Source organism: Enhydra lutris, unplaced genomic scaffold, assembly GCF_002288905.1.
Source record: "Enhydra lutris kenyoni isolate GAN:26980312 unplaced genomic scaffold, ASM228890v2 scaffoldscaffold12, whole genome shotgun sequence".
NCBI lineage: Eukaryota > Metazoa > Chordata > Mammalia > Carnivora > Mustelidae > Enhydra > Enhydra lutris.
The window spans coordinates 64,873,047-64,892,172 of NW_019154096.1; the positions used below are offsets into that span (position 1 = coordinate 64,873,047).

The following is a 19,126-nucleotide window of genomic DNA, read 5'->3' on the forward strand; positions in this document are numbered from 1 at the left end:
AACTAAGTTACCCACCGGGTGATTCGTTGAGTAGCATATCACACTCTCTCTAGAAGCCAAGTCCAGTGACTGCACATCTATCTCCTTTACCACATTATTATACTGGGTCGGTAGCTGTCAACAGGACAGCTGGATGGGTGGGGGGGCTATCAAGCTGGTCCCGGGGGTCCTCCTCCAGGAAGCAACTGGGATGTGGAGCTTTTAGCCACCAGAGGGCAGTATTGGAGCACAATTTGGAGAAAGACTCCGGAGAAAGGACCAGGTGAACAGGGGTGAGCCCCGGAGGGTGCTTCCCTGTGTGTCTAGATCTCTGGCTCAGCTCAATGCAAGGCATTAGGTCACCTCTTATTTTCGTAAATGTAACATCACATCAAACAGAGGGTGGGGAGTGGGAGAAACCTCATTGTGTCACAAACCTCATTCTTCCCCCAGATAAGCCCTAACAAACAATTGTCTCTATGTACAAGGCCCCATCTGGTGATACACAAACCAAATCAAACCCACTGTGAATCCCCAGAAGGTTTTTCAAGCAGCTCAGGGAGTTATAAATACTCCTCCTGCCCCCAGTGCAGGAAGTAGCTCATTGTCCCTTTCCTATAACACAACTGCTCTGAGGTCAGAAAGGGAATGGAAATTTTTTTAAAAATGCAAAGAAGTGGGCGCCTGGGTGGCTTAGTTGGTTGAGCAACTGCCTTCGGCTCAGGTCATGATCCTGGACTTCTGGGATCGAGTCCCGCATCGGGCTCCCAGCTCCTTGGGGAGTCTGCTTCTCCCTCTGACCTTCTCCTCTCTCATGCTCTCTCTCACTCATTCTCCCTCAAATAAATAAATAAAATCTTTAAAAAAAAATGCAAAGAAGTAAAATTCGAGGGAGTAAAAACAAACAAACAAAAAAAACCCAACACCACGCAGGGCTACACAGCCTCTCGATGGTAGGATGGCGGTCCAAGAAGCACAGCCGGCAGCCTGGAGGCCAGGACCCGGCCTCGCCCCTGCCCCTGGCCCTGGCCTCCTCCCCCCCCACCCCCCCACCACGCTGTCCCGGGCCTCCCCACCAGGCCAGCAGTACCTCCAGCTTGGCCACCTCCTCGCCACGGTGGAGGATGCGGAAGGAGTATAGGTGGTCAGGGCTCGGGTCTGGGACCACCTCACAGCCCACCAGGCTGAGGGGCTGCTGGGCCACCTTGCTCCGGTTCCGGTCCTGGTAGAAATGCAGGTGACTGTCCCTGACAGAGCACCAGCGTGACTTCCACTGGCTGTTCACCAGCACGTTTAGGTAACCTGTCAGAGAGGGGACAAGCGCGTCCATGGCTGCCATTGGGCCTCCCAGGATCTCCCCCAGGATCTCTGTTCCCAGACCCGTCAGGCTTTGCCCGAGCAGCTCTCTCACCTCAAGGAGGCTGGGAATCCAGCCCAGTCTTTGCCCTGCCTGTGTGTGCGTGGCCAGACCCCTGGAAAGCGGACTGCTCAGCTCTGCTGTGTGGGGGACTACATCCGGCCCAAGGGGAGGGAGGTGTGCGGATGGCTAGAGCAGGCTGGCTGGGTATGCTGCAGGACGAGGCTCCCCAGCCTCACACCCTGCTGGCAGAAGCTCTCCCCGCCCCTGGTCACTTGGGCCACGTGCAGGAAGGTCCCCAGCCCAGGTTGCCTCACCACTGGTGCCGTCAGCTCGCTGGGCTCTACAGCCTCAGCCTCCTCGGCGCCCCTGACAGACGGTCCTTCCGTCACCCAGTCACTTGGCCTCAGCCTACAAATTCCTCTTCCCCTTGCCCAGCTCCCTCTCCTCGTCCCAAACTCCGCTAGCCTTGCTTGACCCTCCCTCGGTCCTGCACGCCTTGCTCTGCCTCCCTCCGGAACTCCCAGATCCCAGAACAGTGAGGCCTGCTTCCATGTCAGCCGCCCCCAGCGGACCCTGAGCTTCTCCAGGGCAGGAACCTGCCACCTTCCCCTCCAGGGCCCAGGGTTCAAAGTCATGCGGTGGGTCATGGTGCATGGCCATGTTCCCACCCACCCAGTGCTGGGCCTACAGTGGGGATCATGAGTTTCTCAGAGCCACACGAATAGCAGCACTGGAGAATTCAAGCCCAGGACCTAGGAATGCTGGCTCACCCAGGCAAGGGCCTCACTTGCCCATCACAGTTCTCTGGACTGAGAACTCTGCGTCAAGAAAGCAGGGAGTACAGAGGGTAGGTCTTGGGAAGGAGAGTAACGATGTTCTCCATCACCCTTCCCTAGCCACAGGGGACAGGAGCATGCTTCTCTGCTGGAGACTTAGGCAATAATCCAGCTCCATCTCCCAGCGACTCCCTGAGACCAGCTTTCTGTGCCAATCACTGTGCCCCCCAGGGCTGCAGGCAGGGGCTGGCAGAGCAGGTCACGACCCCGGTCTCCTGGCCAGAGAAGCAAGGGGCCCCACAAGTGAGGCCCCATCTGCTGACTTCCCATTCCACCCCCCACCCTGCCAGTCTCAAAAACCAGAACTGGACTGGGACTCAGGGAAGGAGCCCAGGGCTGGGACACAAGTACTACGAGGAAAAGGAAAAGGCCTAAAGGAGGATAGTAGCAGCCTTAGGGCCTCAGGAAGAGCCAGAGCAACGAGTCCCAGATTGGGAGCCTGGACAGAGGCTCCCTCCGGATATTTTGTGAGACGGGCCTCTGTTTCCTCAAGACAGAATGAGGGGAGTAGAGATGACCTCGGTGAGCCTAGCAGCACCCAGACACACCCTCTGTACCAGCAACGTGGGCTTCTGTCATCCCCTTAATGGGTCTCACGGTCCCCATGTCTGAGTCCTAGCTCCTGCCTGGGGATGCCACATCAGCCCGTTCAGCTCCTGCCCAACTGTCGGGACTCAGGTCCAGGAAGCCCCCTCCGACCTCAGAGCAGGAAAGGTTCTTTCTGTCCCCGAGTCCTTACAGCTACTGCAATGACACAGCGTGTGGCTTTGGCGTATGAAGCTGCACTTGGCCTGTGGGCTCTCGGGACTGTGTTCCCCCTCTGCCCGCTCCCCATTCCCAGGCGCTGCTTGCTGTGTTCCTTCAAGACCGATCAAACGAACAGAGCTGCCGGAGGAGCACCGGGAGGACCAGTCACGCGCACCAAGGATCCAGCACTGCAGCGAGACCGAGGCTGGTGCGCGTCACGAGCCACCCACAGGGACGGCAGACAGAGGTGGGAGCTGCAGGGCGGCTTTCCCTAAGATGCTTCCAGCAAGAGCTCCCACCTCTAGAGGCCCGCACAGTCTGAGCTGCCTTTCTGGAGCCAGGCTCCCACCCCAGGGTTAGCCCGCGGGTGCCATAGGTGGCTGCGGGTCTTACTGGATGTCTCGAGGGACCTGTCTGGAGGCTCCAGCGAGGTAGATTTCTTCCTGCCCAGATTCATTAGGTTGCTCAGCTTGAGGCCGGGAGAAGACTTCTTCTTGACTGTCGAGAGGAGAGAAAAAGCTGTCAGCAGGGCCCACAGCCCGCTGACACACCACAACGAGAAGCAGGAACAGCACGCCCATTCCCGCGGCCTCTGCCCCTCCCTTTTGTGCACGCGCACACGTGTACACACACGTGCATGCACGCGCACACACATCGGCTCCCCCAGACCAGGAGCCACAGACAGAGCCAGGAATCCCCGGAATCACACACTCAAGAGGGGGACACCAACTCGTTTTTTTTTTTGTTAAAGATAATTTCTATTTTTTAAAAAAAGATTTATTTGAGAAAGAGAGAGAGAGGGAGGGAGCGAAACAGCACAGGCAGGAAGGGCAGAGGGAGAGAGGGAGAATCCCAAGCAGATTTCCCACTGAGCAGGGAGCCCAACGCAGGGCTTGATCCCACGACCCTGAGGTCATGACCTGAACCCAGACCATGCTCTGGAGGCTCCACCGACTGAGCCAGCCCGGCGCCCCACACAGCCGGTGTCGGCTCTGGAGCACCTCCTCTGACTGTACTGGCTCTAAGCGACTGGGTCCAGGGTCCGCAAACAAGAAGACACGCAAGACTATTCTACCCCCCGGCAATTCATAAAACTTGACCTCGATCTGCCCATCTCCCCCTTTCTCTTGGCTTTATCAGCTGTATTATTTCCAAGCGGTTTATAAGTTGGAGTCGTGTTGTAAGCAGCCGTTAGAACCCATCAGCACTGAGCCTGACAGACACGTCGCACAGCCCGGGACGCCAACCCCCGCCCAAGCCGAGGCTGCCGGCCACAAACGCTGGTACCATCTTTGGCCTCTGGGACCTCAGTGTGGCCTTCTATGGAGCTTCCGTATTCCGGGGCTGACAGGTACTTCTCCGTTATATCTAGCTGCGGAAAAGAGGGGGACAAGTGGGTGATCTTGTCTGGGAACGGTTACCTCAGGGATCACAACGTATGGGAAACTCAGAGCGTTCAGATGTAGGCCAGGGGTCACTGCAGAGTCCGGGTCCCTGATGGCCCATCCGCCAGGCTTCCCTCGGGCTCTCTGGGGGACCTGTCTTTGCCTTCCCTTTCCCAGCCCCATCCTGGAGACGACCCTCTTCTTTGGGCCACCACACATCTGAGTACACAAGTTCTCAAGATGCCTCCTCAGCCTGCTGGGAGAGCAACCCTGTGGCCAGCCCGGGGGAGGGGGTGCTTAGAGTTCTCATCCCTATTGGAGCTGACCGCCAGGCTGGGAATCACCCAGGCATGAGGGAAGCTTTCAAGAACTGACGGCACGACGCACACATCAGGCTCCTGAGAAAGGCCCGCTTGTCTACACAGGGTCAGACCGAGATTGGAGCCCTGGCTGGAGCACTCTCCATCCAGACCAGGTGCCCCACTTATAAGCCCTTCTGGGCCCTGCTGTGCATGTGTTTAAACAGGGATAATATCCCCGTCTACACCCCCCAGGGCTGTTAGGGTACTTAGGAGTTTCTAGAAGGGCGTGGTGGCTGCTGTTAGAAGGGGAAGCACTCAGAAAGTTCCAACCTAGCTTCTCTCAGAAAATGACTTCATCCAGACCTCCGGGAAACAGGCGGAGGGACTCCCAGCCAACAGGCCTGGGCTGAGGCGGGGGCTCAAAGACGGCTAGACCTGGCCAGGGAACTCCGTGAGGGAGGACCTGTGCCTTCTGGACTCCCTGCTTGAGACATCTTGGGACCCTCTGCCTTCTTCCCTGCCAGGGCCAAGGAGCCCAGGGTGAGGCCCAGGGACGCTCTGCTCTGTGCACTCCCAGGCTTCAGAGTACCCGTTTACAGATACTTGGGACCTGGAATGTGAAGCTATAGGTGACAGCCCTCCTTTCCACGAGCACCCGGCCCCCCAGGTCCAGGAAAATGAGCAACAGAGCCCTTTAGCTGGAATCAACATGGGGGCAGTTCTCCCAGCCCTGAAGCTTTACCAGGAGTCAGTGCGAAAGAAAGGCCTCCTACCATGAATTTCTCTGTGTAAGAATGGGGGGCATGCTGACCTCGGTTCAATAAAGCTTCCTGCACCCGAGCAAGAGTATCAAAGTCAGCTTTTCTACCTGAAGCTATTGGCCTTATCCAAGCTTTGTACGTCTCTTACTCATGGGGCTGGTGCAAAGCAAAGATCTCCATCTCATACTTCTAATTTTTACAGAGAAGGCAGAGAATTGAACTCTCTTCCAGGCAGGATAGAGGCTTACCTTCTGACAGTTCAGGCGCTGGACATCTGGGCTGTACTGGTTTCCGTCGGACGCTCCTTCTAAAGGCAGGCCACTCACCTCCTGGATGACCTGAAGGGAGACAGAAGCCATCCGCGGAGGTCTTTCAGCCTGGACCACAGCCAGACCTTGCGAGAGCCCCTTGGGGTCAGGGCACGTGGTGGAGGTGAGAGAGGGGACGCCCGCTTGCCGAGGAATAGCGACTCTCCCTCCCCCGCCGCAGCACCTGGCTGGGGACTGGGCAGGCTGCTGGGGGGAGGCTTGTTCCCTTGGCCCCCTCTCCTGCAGACCCCCATGTGTTCTGGGGGTGGGCAGGGAAGGGCAGGGCAGGGGGGATGCTTTACAGCAAAGCTGGAAGATGGCCGGAGCTGCCAGCCCTCAGCTCTGCGAGGCCCCTCCGTGCCCTCATCCTGGGTGGGGAAGGCTGCTCAGCTGTGGCTATGATGAAGATGGCATTTGCCAAAGCCCCTCCCCCCCAGCTTTTCGGGGCCGTGGAGTCTGCTGCGGAGAGCCTCCCGCTGCTCCAGAAGTGGGGCTCCCACCCCACCCTACTCCAGGAAGAGCCTTTTCACCAGCACCCAGGGGCCTGGGCTGGGGGTCCACGGGTCAGAGGATGCTCTGGCCACACTGAGCAGAGGGCAACCACCTTGGACAGCCACACACACACACACTGCCCATCCGGAGCCCGCTGGATTCAACAAGAGCTCTTTCACAGACCCTCCTTCTCAGTCTCTGCTTAGAGCACTTTGTGGAAACAAGTTCAAAGGTAGAAAAGCCAAAGAAGCAAAGAAGAATGGCTACGGGGATGGGGAAACAGAGGGCAGGTCTCACTTCATAGACGGACTCCAGGTCCGGACCCCGGAGCACGCAACAGGGTGCTGCGGGAAGACCACAGTCAGCCCACCAGCTACGTGACCCTGGGGCCGCAACTGTGGTCACCACCTGGGGCCACACCTGCGCCAAGGGTGGCTGTGGGAACTTGCATATGAAGGTACCATCCTCATGAGCCGGGGCCTGGAAATGCCAACACCCTCGGTGGGCGAAGCACGCGAAACCTGGAATCCAGGCTTGAGGGCTTCTCTGGGAGAGTCCTGCCTGTGCTTTCTTTTCCCAGGGCCCTTGTCCCATACTCCGCATTTCCCACCCACAGCCATCCACCTGTCCTGCCCTGTGGGCGCAGGCGTGATTACATGGCGCTGGGACCTGGAGGCCAGGAAAGGTAGGTGGGTTTAACAAAACAGATATGTGTAGGTGGTTGCAAGCGGTCACACAGGCTCACCAGTCCTGCCAAACCACAGGAGGGGGCAAGTCCTGGGAGTCAGGCCCTTTGCAGCCAGGCCTGCCTCTGTGCTCATCTGACCAGGGAGGAAGAACGCCTCTGTGCGGGGCCCAGCGGCTGTACCTTCTGAAAGCGGCAGCAGGGGGGTCTCAGGAGGAGGGCGTGTGAGTAGGGGAGGGACAGTGGGGGGTCAGAGGAAGGACAGGAAGGTCTGAGCGGCAGAGGAGCTGCCCTGGGAACTGGGAACAGGAGCGTGTGTGTATGTGGGTGCGTGTGCGTGCGCACGTGTGCGTGTACAGGTGCCTACAGGTGTCTGTCCGTCTACAAGTGCATGTGCGTGTGAGTGTATGCAAGTACTTGTGTGTGTGCACAGGCAGACAGGGCTAGAGAGCAGATCCAGAGCCGTGATGGAGGAGGGGGCAGCAGGAACCAAGGAAGGAAGGGAACTCTCTGGCTCAGTCTGGCTTCACCAGGGGTCCTGCTGGCTTTGGACATCCCTCTGCAACCGGGGGCCCCTTCCTGGTGCCAACCTTATACCTTCCAGAATGGCCAAACTTCTCTTTAACATGGGGCATGCCAGGCTTCATCATCGCTGGGGCCGTACTGTGTACCTGCGGGCCAACCTGACCATCTGCACGTGGGATGGTAGGACACACAGGGCTGTGGTCTGACAGTCGTGGGTTTGAAACCCGAGGCTGCCACTCCCTTGCCAGGTGACCTTGATGGGTCAACTCTGAGCTTTAATCAGCACCCCTGTGAAACGGTGATATTGACATGGGGAGGCTACCCCCCGTGTGGTCAGATGAGTTCCGCTGGCAACAAGTACATGGCTGGTGGTAAGTGCTTTACAAGTGACTCTGCCGTCTAGTCACCTTTCCTAAGGAGGCTGGCGATGCCTCTCCAGCAGCCAAAGGGCGAAGGAGTCTCAGGGAGAGCCCAAGGCCGGGCTTAGCAGCAGAGTGCTGTGCCCTTCCGTTAGGCCTGACTGCTACCACCAAGAACACAGGCGCCCTGAGAGTCTGAAGGACCAGAGATCCTTTGCCCTTGCCGGGTCATCCCTTTTAGAAAAAGCCAGGGCGCCAGAATGAGGAGCGCCCGGGAGCCCCGCAGGGGAGCAGGCGTGTGTCCCCGCCAGCCCGGGGCCACCCTCACCCTGAGCCACTGCTCCGCTTGGTCCCTGCTCTGCAGGCCTAGCACGATCACGTCGGCGTTCATGGGCGTGATCTTCAGCTTGTGCTCCTTCTTCCGCACTTGCTTCTCCTTGTGGATGACGCTGCTGCCCAGCAAGTTCACGTCCAGCTGCGGGCTGTGGTCCTTGGAGGATTTGTAGCACTAAAAGGGAAGAGAGACGCTGTGCCGCTCTGCCAGGAGCACCAGGCCTGGCCGGGTCCTGCAGAGGGGGGCCAGTGGCACAGCGGGACCCCCCAAGCTCTGGGCTCTCCCCAGCCAAACCAAAGGTGCAGAAACGTGGTCCCCGATATCAGTAGCTATTGTCCTTGGTGTCCAAGTGACCATGCAGATCATCCCCTGTCCCTCATGCCTCTTCCTTGCCAGCCTCGCCCAGGGATGCCTGCCCACCCTGCTTACCCAGGCTGCTCTTAGGTCCCTGCAGGCCTCGGCGAGCTCCAGGAAGTCATCTCCCGCAGCCCACTCTCATACCTGCAGGCTGAACTCACTCTTCCCGCTTCCCCACCTGTCCGCCTTTCTCACTTACCACCCCCAGGAAGGGGTGCATCGGGAACGAACCCCAAGCTCATTAGCTGCTTAGGTAGGAAAATGATTTGCAGCAAAAAAGAAAGAGACTCGCTTCCCCTCCCAGACAAAACACTTTGCCCCTGTCTGTCACGGGTCTAACGGGAGCCGTCAGAGGACTGCGGAACGGGATTCCCAGAAAGAACGTCTGCGCCGAGCACAGCGTGATGTGACCCGGGAAGAAAGTGTGATCGTAATGACTCCAAGGCACTTCAAATGAGGACATAAAACTGAATTGTAATTTAGAAAAAGAGGAAACAGGGCTGTGGTCAGAGCGCTATCTTCCAATTCCTTTATGCGTTTTGACTTATAATCGGTGTCTCAAAATACCATGACTTCTGAGACAACGCCTCTGATTCTAACATTGTGACAGCTGAATGTGGCAGCCAGAACCCGGGTAGGGAGAGCCCTGACCAGGCAGCAGGCTCTGCCCCAAACGGCCAGGGGTCAGCATGTGAGGAAGAATGAGCCCTCAGACCAGGGGACAAGATTCCCAGAAACCGCATCTATGTGACAGAACTGGGGGCAGGGGATGGTGGTCCCAGCCCCCTGCAGAGACCTATGAAAACCAGGAGACTTTCTTAGTTAAGCAGCAGCACACTCATCCAGCCACAGGATGTTTGGCATAGCGTTTCAGGTTAGGGAGGGGAGAAAGCCTCCAGATAGAAACAGCTCCAGCCACCTGGTATCAGGGTCCATCTCCCCGACTCCCCCCAAAGAGAGAAGACGGGAACATGACAGGAGCCCAACTGACCAGGAGCCTGGTGTCCTTGATGACGCAGAGCTGCTTGGCCCACTGCCCCAGCCACTTCTTACGCCACAGGAAGGCACAGATGCGGGCGTCACGCATCAGCTCGATGCTGGCCTCAGGCGAGGGCCACTGGTAGGGGGCCGACTTGCCCTTGCTGTTTTCCTCTTCATCATAGGACTCGTAGGAGCTGCTCACCGCCTCTCCATCCTCTGCAAGGAAGACCCACGCGGTCAGGACCCCACCGGGCAGGGGACCTTGGTCTAGGGGGAAGGGCAGGAGATAGGGACAGCCAGGGGCCTCCAGGCCACATGGCTCCTGCCTCCCTGTGCCCTTGAAGCAGACTGACAGCCACCAGCCACAGACCGGGGCAGGCCCGGCCCCCAAGCCCCCTCCATGAACCTTCGTGGATGCCACTTCTGGCCACAGACACAAATCACCCAAACCAGGAGCGTTTCCCTTTTCCTCCTCAAATCTCCTCCCAGGCTCCATAGAAATTTCAGACACGATGAGGCGCACAGGTGACTGTCCATACTCGACAAGGCCTGTCCCGCCTGGGGGCCTCTGTATCATCACCCGAGGGATTAAGCAGTGGGGGGAGCCTGGCTCCTGGGGGTGGGGGGTGCTCAGAGGAAGGGGCCACCATCTGAGCCCGAGCTGGGCACATGGTAGGCCTCCCACAGTGTGGCTGGCTCCATCCCTGGTTTTGTCCCCGGGGAGGGGCTGCAGTTTCCTCAGGTGAGATAAACCACAGCAGGAAATGGCTCTGTGGCGAAAGTGGCCATCCCTCTTGGTCACAGCCCTTTTCCCAACCCACTGTCGGCCTCCCCAGACTCCACTTGCTCTCCCACCCCTGCACACCGCCCAGCACAGACAGCCCCTTCTGGTTTCCACCTCCGACCCCTCCTCCACCTCCAGCAACCAGCCAACCCCATGTGTTTGTTCTGTCCAAGAGGATCCCAGAGCCCACCAGGCGTGAACTGTGTTCCGTTCTGTGCATGCCCCCTGTGCCTCAGTTTCTCTTCCCTCCCACCCCTCCACGGCACCCTGCAAGAGTTGCTCTGTTCTCCAGGCCTCGTTCTGCTGTTTAGGGCCAACCAAAACAAGGTGAAGAAAAAAGTAAATCAGTAAAACCCTGAAAAGCAGGACATGGAGAAAAGAGAACCTCGGGATCCCTGGTCTACCCCCCTGGCTCAACACAGGAATCCTGGCTGTGGAAACCTTGCTGCTGCTCCAGCCTCTGGTTGAATTCCCTCTGGATGGAGAGCTCACTACCTCCTGATCACTGGCTACCTCCTTCTCTGACCGGGTAGCTCTAACAGAAAGTCCGGCTGCCAGCTACTTCCCTGTGACATCCACAGACTTGTTCCATCCCCTTGAGTCAGGGTGAACGCGCCTTCTCTATCCTTCCCTCCGATCCCCTTCAGAAAAAAGTCAGCCCATGGGCCCTCACCCTTCCCTTCTGCAGAAGCCCCTTCTCCTCTCTGCACTGGGAAGACAACCACATTTGACTTAGAATATAGAAAACCAGAAGGAGGCGGGTGCCATGGTCAGCCTAGCTCCAGGGCCAATGAAGGTGTTTCACTATTTCAAACAGTAACACTTCCCATATTTTAGTATCAGCTTTCGCAGCAGTGTGGTGCCACTCCCCTTCACAGCTTAACAGAAAAGTTGCACGAGCTCCTGATCTCACGCCCATGAAATGAGCAAAGATGGGGAGGAGAGGCGTAGCCAACGGGGGACCCAAACTCTCCTGCTGCTCGTAGTATCGGAAACACACACGAACCTCTCAGAAAACATGGCAGCAGCGCATTGCTGTGAGAGCTGTAAACACACCCCTACCCTTGACCCAGTTACCCCAGTCCTGGGAGTCCATCCTAGGAAACCGGGGTGTGGGGAGGGGTGTACATGCATCCAGATGTTCATTCCAGGGCCATTCACAGTCATCCCAGATGGCGGGATGCATGCACTTCGGGGCAGGCCAAGCCACCACGATCGCCAGGAGCTCTGACCGCTAGTGTGCAGCTCGGTAAGGAGGATGGGGAGGGACGAGACACAGTTAAAATTCCCTGTGTGGGGGGCGCCTGGGTGGCTCAGTGGGTTAAAGCCTCTGCCTTCGGCTCAGGTCATGGTCTCAGGGTCCTGGGATCAAGCCCCGCATCGGGCTCTCTGCTCAGCAGGAGCCTGCTTCCCTTCCTCTCTCTTTGCCTGCATCTCTGCCTACTTGTGATCTCTATCTGTCAAATAAATAAATAAAATCTTAAAAAAAAAAAAAAAAATTCCCTGTGCGGACGGATCGGTGCTGGGAGGCAGCAGGACAACCTCAAGTAGAGCTGATCTGATCCGGTGCTGGGAGCTGGGGGATTTTATTAAAAAACAGAAAGTCCTCCTTGTCCATATGGTATAATCTATTCACTAAGGGAAATCAGAAGGACGAGGCAATGTCATCGGGATGCCTCCCTTCATAACAAAAAATTAATGGAGGGAGGTCGCAGAGTTTAGCAGGAAGACGTTGACCAACCTCCCCCACTGTTGGTGCTTCTGGGGATGGCCCAGGCATCCGTGGAAAATTCTAACACCGGCCCATCCACCTCCAGAGGGCTGTGGGGAAGCTGAGAAGAAACAGCCAATCCCAGTTACCTCAAACCACCTGGAGTAGCTTCGGGGACACTTGGGAAAAGGTACTGTCAGTTTATTTATCTCTAAGAGCGATCATAGCAGGGCCGAGAAAGCAAGACAGATACATGGCTTCCAGGGGTCCAGGATGAAGAGGAGTGAAAGGCAGGAGGCTCACGGTATTCCATCCCCTTTCTGCATCCCTGGGTGGGACCCCCCGCCCCATGTGCTGCTGGTGGTCTTTGGGAACAGAGGGCAGAACCACCACGCAGCCCTCTGGTCCTGCACCCGTGCAGGCATTCACGCCTTCGGATGCCACCAGCAGAGGTCTGTGGAAGGTGGAGCAAGCCTCTCCTTCTGGAAGGGCGAGACACGTGTGCACATGCAGGACCCATGCACAAGGCTGGGAAGAGATCAGAGGCCACCCATGGGCATGCTTCCCATCTCCGAGAGCCAGGCAGCAGGCACAAAGACAGAGGCATTCCAGCTCTGGGGACAAACAGTACCCAAGGTGATCGTGGCGTAAATGACTCCCTCAGGCACCTGCACCCATCTGGGGACTCCAGTGGGGGAAAATCCGCCAGAGTGACCTGTGTGACATCCAGAAGCACAGAGAAAGGTGAGATGGAGAGAGACAAGGTGAAGAGAGGGACAGACCCAAGCGCAGAGAGAGACACAGAGGAACCCAGATGTGACCCCATGGCTGCCTGTCCCCTGGAAGCGAGGACTTTCCCACCAGAGGTGTGGGCTTCTTGGGACTGGCCCCAGCCGGTTCGTTTCCCAGCCCCCACCCCTCCAGAGATGACCATGTAACGACTCCAGTCACCAGTGCAATGTGGGTAAAAGTCACTTCAGGCTGGAACTTTTAAGAAGCACGCAGGGGTTCTCCGCTTGCTCTCTGCAGAGGATTCCGTGGCCTTAGAGGGTAGCCGAGCCCACACCTTTAGGAGCCTAAGCTCCCCACTGACCAGTAACACCCACACTGAACTGCTCATGAGAAAGAGATTCGTGTCGTGTAACTATGCACTGGGAAGAGGGTTATTTGTTCCAGGAGCTGACATGAGCCCAGCACGAGACATCACAGCCAAGCAGCTGACCTCTCGCGCACGACGGACTGGCCCTCCCCTTGGCACGGGCCGTCAGGGCGCGGACTCAACTTGCACCTGGAGAGAGGGGCCTGGTCCTTGAGAGCAGTGTGGGGACAAGCAGCTGGGCAACTGGTCTCCTGTGGGAAGTCTACACATCGCTGGTGGCCGAAGGCCATTCCTCCTGCCGTGACCAGCTCCAGCAACTGATGGCGGGGGAAGGGGGGGCTGGCCAGGGGACACGCAGGAACCAAGGGCAGGCCGGCGGGAAACATGGGTGAAGCCCTCCCTTGGTGGCCCATGTGACCAAGTCTCTCCAAGTCATCCTCGGTCCTTGTCCTGGCAGAACAGGAAAGGCAGCTGACAGCTCGCTACCCACCTCCTCACAGGGACACCCCAGTCCCAGCTAAAAGCAACATGAATTCACGTCCGGGACAAATGCCGAGAAGCTTGAGTCCACTTGTTTACGATGGGATGAAGTGTGTGCCCCACAAACAGGCCCCCGGGAGTGTCTGGGATGCAGGCCCCGGCTGGCTCGGGCCACACCCGGGAGAGCAGGGTTTAAGACCATGGAGGTACCCGCCATGCTGAGTCACAGCTTCCGCCTTCCAGAGGCATCCAGACAGCAGCGCCACACCCTCACCTTGGTCTGAAATCACGGCCCTGTCGGGGACTCGGCAACATCCCACACGCTCAGTGGGTTCAAGCGAAGCGAGGTCTGGCCACAAAGCTGGCCTCCCAGAATAAAATAACCTCACTCCAAACAGGTCCTCACCTCCCACACAGTTCCTGGGGCTGGAGGCAGTAGGTAAAGTGTGAAGAAAGAAGGATCTGACGTGACTCCAAGGGTCTGGTCCCCTGTGTTCTTCGGTCCTGCTCTTTACGGAGCCAGCAGCGCCCCTCCCCGGCCAAGCTCATTCCTACACCACGGACCCTCGCCTCTTACATGGGCAAACTGCTTTATGCTTTCAAAGACCTTTCACTCACCAAGGAAGGAAGCCGACTGAGGTTAAGAAGGGCAGAGTGAGGGGACCAGAATCCAGCTGCTTGGGTGCGCGGGCCACAACACACTCTCTCTTCCAGAATTTGTGGGGCCTTTCTGTGCTATTGAATCCCTACCCCAGGAGCACTTCTGATCTGACTTGCCCAGGCTGAGCACAACTGGCCGAAGACAGAGGGGTCCAGCGTGAGCCCTGTCCCTGTGGTACAGGGGTCAGTCACTAAGTAACCTCCCAGTGGCTTGCACTCTCGTCAGAAAGAAGCCAAAGTCCTTCCCGTGGCCTGAGGCTGACCCCTTGGTCGCCAACCTTCATCTCTCCCCTCGCTCCGGCCCCACTGGCCTCCTTGCTGCTCCCTAGGCATGCCGAGAGCCCTCCTGCTTCAGGAGGTCTGCAAGTGCTGTGCAGTCTAGGAAGTTCTTCCAGCAGGTCTCTGCCCTCGCCCATGGCCCACTTCATTCAGGAATCAGCTCAAGGTCATGCTACCAGAGAGCCCCTCCATACCTGAGAACACCCTCTCCCACCCCAACTAGGCCCTGTGTTTTCCATCCTAACTAACACTCACCCATCCCCTGACACAGCCTAGGTTTACCTGTTGTCTGTCTCTCCTCACGGAATCTAAATGCTGTGACTCTAGGCTCTCCTGAGCTCCTGACTCATGGAAGCATGCTTGGAAGACAGAGTGAGCACGGTTAACTATGAGTCCAATGAAAGCCACCCTGGAACGGGCTCTGACTCAGCCTGACCACACTCTCTTTGCTTCCAAGCACCCCTGGGCCAACACGCCTCTCCTCCATCTCATTTCTGTGCTCAGCACTGTTCGAGTGTCCGGCAGGAAGAGCGAAAGGATTAGACACAGTAAAGCAGCTGACTGTGGGCCATCCTAAGCCCCTTCTTACAGGCAGGTCAGGGTCTGCAGTACTGCTCAGCTCTCCACAGAGCAGAGGTCCAAGGCTCTGCAGCCAGTTCTCAACTCCAGCCAGACTCTCTGGAAAGGGCAGCCCAGGCCGTCCTCTGTGTCCAGCACTAGCATCTGTGCAAGAAGCGGTCGCCCCCTCCGAGCCCCAGCCCTGGCCCAGGATGTACCATTGAGGGATGCGTCGTACGGCTCAGCCTCTTCATAGTAACCCTCTGGAGACTCGATCTTTGGGATAGAGAGCTGTTTCCGCTCTGGAATCTGTGGAATGAACAAATAAACATTTTCAGATACGATACACTGAGAAGGACTTGGCATTAACCCTTTGGGTGGAAGGAGGGAAGTCTAGAAGCAAAAAAAAAAAGATGCCCAGTCGGGAGGGAGACCATGGAATGCCACGGCTCCCATCAGCCACCACGTCCACGGGTTTGCTTCCAGTGAAGGGCCTTGGACGTGGTGCTTAACCTTGCCAAGTCTCAGCATTCTCCTCTGCAAAATGAGATTGAAACCCCCCCAACACGCACACAAAACAGCATTGTGTCCATGATGCAGAAACCACATAAGGGTCCAGATGGTGTTGGGCTGTTATGGCTTCTAAGTACCATATACTTCCTAAATGACAAGGGCTAATGAAATGCACATGTAGGGAGAGGACCAGGGCTCTAAATCCTAAGTTTTTACAGTAAGTTCAATCATTCGGTCAGGAAACACTGGACAGCTCCCGGACCCCAGCTGTGAGGGACACATCCAGATGTTGAGGGGTCAGTCCTGGGGACAGTCAACTAGGTAGTGGGTGTTCAAGGCCTCCAACCTAGTGCATTGTGAATTGTGTTCTAGGAAATAAGGTCAAAGTTCTGCGGGAACCCACATGGTGTGGGGGAACATTCACCAACTAGAGGACACGATCTTTGAGCGGAGTCTCGAAGATGACCCTGAGGTTCTTACGGGGTCTAGGGATGAATGAGCACAATTTGAGAAGAAAAAAGAATATAGGCAGGCATGTAGAAGGAGAGCATGAAATCCTGCATTGGACCATGAAACTCATCTTAGGAGTCACAGCAGGGGAGAAAAGACGAAGTTGATTGTTACATAAGTATTACTATATGCCGGTCATAAAGGTACAAGGATCCATCCCCACCAGTCTCTGACGTCTCCCTGAATCACGCGAGCCCTCAGGAGGGCTAAGGGAATATTCATAATGAGAGAACAGAAATGGAAAAGTCTGCAGTGCATTCCTACTTCTGGTTTTTCTGGTTTTGGGGAGTCCTTATGCTGGGCATTTGGGGGGCTCCAAGTGAAAGCATTAGAAAGTGGTGGGGGGTGGGGAGAAGATGGAAGGAAGGCAGCCAATGGAAAGACGCCACGGGGCCCTGGGCTCAGAGGGACCTCTGGGTCTTAAAGGATTCCCTGCCCTACTGGCAGGAGAAAGGGAGGATCCAGAAACCCCAGCCTCTGAAAATGAGTTTCTTTGAGGGATCTATGACGGAGATAGCTGCCCTGGTCTCAGCCCGGGAGCTGCTAGGCGAGCAGTCAGCCTGGGCTGGGGTCCCTGTGGGACAGTACTCAGCAGGGAATGCAAGAGTGCCCACTCCCAGCCTCCTCCAGGGCAGGGCAAGGCCCCTGCGGCTGCTTCAGCAAAACCAGCATCCCAGAGCTGAGTGCGGGCTGGTGTCTAGAGTCTGTTCATACGGACTTTGCAGCAAGTAGAACTTGGTTTCGATCAGGGCTGTAAGACTCCAAATATTGAACTGTGAGGATATGACGCCCTCTCTCTCTCTCTTTCTCTCCCTGTAAGACAAGAATAAAACCAGGGTTGTCTTGATGGGTTCCCTGAGACAAAACATGACAGGGTTTTGCAGCCCCTGGCCCGTATCAAGCACAAGGAGGCTGTCGTCAACTTCTGGGGGCCATCCAAGACCTGGGGCGGGGGAGGGGAGCCACAGGAGCCAGGTCACTGGATCACCATCCGGCAGGTGGGGACAGATTTATCTGCAGAGGGTCGGCAAGGCCAGGCCACAATCTGGGCCCAACACAGGAGCCTTCTCAGTTCATCCGGCCTCACATCAAGAGAGCGGACACAAAACCCCAAGGCAGGCTCCAAGAGGCTCTCGGCCCCCAGAGATGCAATGCCCCACAGGCAGGAAGGAGCAGAGTCCTGCGCTCTTTTCCTGAGCAGATGAGTTGCAGCCCGGGGCTGGCAAACACGGCTGTGAGCGGCGTCCCCGGCCAGAACGTGCACGCTGCACACAGTGGGAGCCATCAGGAGCTGCCAAGGGATGACCTTGTCGCTTTGCTCCCACAAGCCCGGTGAGCAGGGTCTGCTCCTCTCAGCCACTCCCTTGACCACGTCTGAGAAAGGCCTGCCGAGAGCCGGCTTCCCGGGGTTCAAGTGGAAAACATCCTCTCCCCGACCCTTCCGTGGGAAGCAGCAAGGTCCTTGAGGATGGGTCCTGGAGCTCACGTTTCCTAAGCTGGCCCGGCCTCCAGCTCCAGCCTCCAAGAAGCCCCACCTCCATCAGGTGGTACGGGGACCCTTGTCTTGGTGAGAAGGTGGATCCCCTCCAGAGAGAAGCTCCAAGCACCCAAGCTCCAGGTCCAGCCCGGATTCCTGCTATCAAAACAGGACAATGGGGGTGCCTGGGTGGCTCGGTTGGCTAAGCAACGGCCTTCAGCTCAGGTCATGATCCTGGAGCCCCAGGATCAAGTCCCACAACGGGCTCCCTGACCAGCAGGGAGTCTGCTTCTCCCTCTGACCTTCTCCCATCTCACGTTCTCTCTCTCCCTCTCATTCTCTCACATATATAAATAAAATCTTTAAAAAAAAAAATAGGACAATGGGGGAATGAACCTTTCCTCAGGAGTTCCTCACAGGTCCTTCTCACCACAGGGGTCCCCTTGTCCTATCTGGGTGTTAGAGCACGAGGGAGTGTTTTCTGAGAGTCTCCTAAGCTTGATGCTGTAAAGACACCTATAAATGAAGAGGCAAAATAGGGCTGTAGTCGGAATCCGATCTCCCGGGCTAGGGTTTGAATCCTGCCAGGCTGTGTGACCCCAGGCAACTTACTTGACCTCTCTGAGCCTCAGTTCCTCCACCGCAAAATGGGGAGAGAAATACCTGCCCCATGGGGTCACTGTAAGGATTAAATTCTGCCCAGCACTATTATTCAATATATATGAATTTTTACTAACCTAAAAAATATGAAAGTATCAGTGAAGGGAGAAAAGTTGCCTACATACATGTTTAGTAAAGGAAGAGCAGCTGTCACCTGAGGGGACAGAGGAGAAGTTTGGTGTCGCCCAAGCTGAAGCCCAAGCTCAGCCTCATTGAAGAAGACAGTCCCCGCCCTCAAGGCCGCTGGGACAAAACCTAAGCGCTTGAGTCAAGTTAAAGGATCAAACGAAGGGGCGCCTGGGTGGCTCAGTGGGTTAAAGCCTCTGCCTTCGGCTCAGGTCATGATCCCAGGGTCCTGGGATGGAGCCAAGCATCGGGCTCTCTGCTCAGCAGGGAGCCTGCTTCCCCGTCTCTCTCTACCTGCCTCTCTGCCTACTTGTGATCTCTCTCTCTGTGTCAAATAAATACATAAATTCTTAAAAGTTAAAAAAAAGGATCAAACGATTCCCCCCAAATTCAGGAGAGAGTCACATAATTACACAGGTGTGATGGCCTGTTCTCTGAAGTCAAAGGAGTGAGAGATGCTAATTTCTCGGGGTTAAGACTAAAGGAGCAGTACTTTAATTATCATCATCATTGTGAGGATCTAGGTTGGAGACAGTAAATGAAGAGGTAGAAGAGATGTGACTGCACAACCGGAAAGAAGGCTCTGAGAATCCACGGGAAGGGGCCGGGAAGAAAGCCGCCCTCCTCAACACGATTTGCCAGAGGTCTGCAAACTTTATCTGCAAAGGGCCAAAAACACATACTTAAGGGATCTGCAGGCCATTTGGAGTCTCTGATCTCAGCTATTCAACTCTGCTAATGCAGAGCAAAAGCATCCATAGATAATACACAACCGAGAAGTATGGCTCTGTTCCAATAAAACTTTATTTACAAAAGCAGTGGCTGTGGATTTGGCTAAGGGGCTACAGTTTGCAGATT

At 56.5% G+C, this 19,126-nt stretch overlaps 1 protein-coding gene across 9 annotated transcripts in view; it reads right to left on the minus strand.

Moving 5' to 3' along the window:
• LOC111144838 (actin filament associated protein 1 like 2) overlaps nucleotides 1–19,126 on the minus strand; it is a 97,050-nt gene that overhangs the window by 8,128 nt on the left and 69,796 nt on the right. For 5 of the 9 annotated variants that reach the window (XM_022499360.1, XM_022499368.1, XM_022499364.1 and 2 more), the window contains 7 exons: nucleotides 15,201–15,291; nucleotides 9,422–9,627; nucleotides 8,068–8,247; nucleotides 5,619–5,708; nucleotides 4,210–4,294; nucleotides 3,316–3,420; nucleotides 1,070–1,281 (listed from right to left, as the gene is read on the minus strand). In XM_022499360.1, coding sequence (XP_022355068.1) covers nucleotides 1,070–1,281; nucleotides 3,316–3,420; nucleotides 4,210–4,294; nucleotides 5,619–5,708; nucleotides 8,068–8,247; nucleotides 9,422–9,627; nucleotides 15,201–15,291 — 969 coding nt within the window. Of the gene's footprint in view, nucleotides 1–1,069; nucleotides 1,282–3,315; nucleotides 3,421–4,209; nucleotides 4,295–5,618; nucleotides 5,709–8,067; nucleotides 8,248–9,421; nucleotides 9,628–12,537; nucleotides 12,622–15,200; nucleotides 15,292–19,126 lie in introns of all 9 variants that reach the window. The other 4 variants (XM_022499367.1, XM_022499365.1, XM_022499362.1 and 1 more) reach the window with 1 other exon arrangement.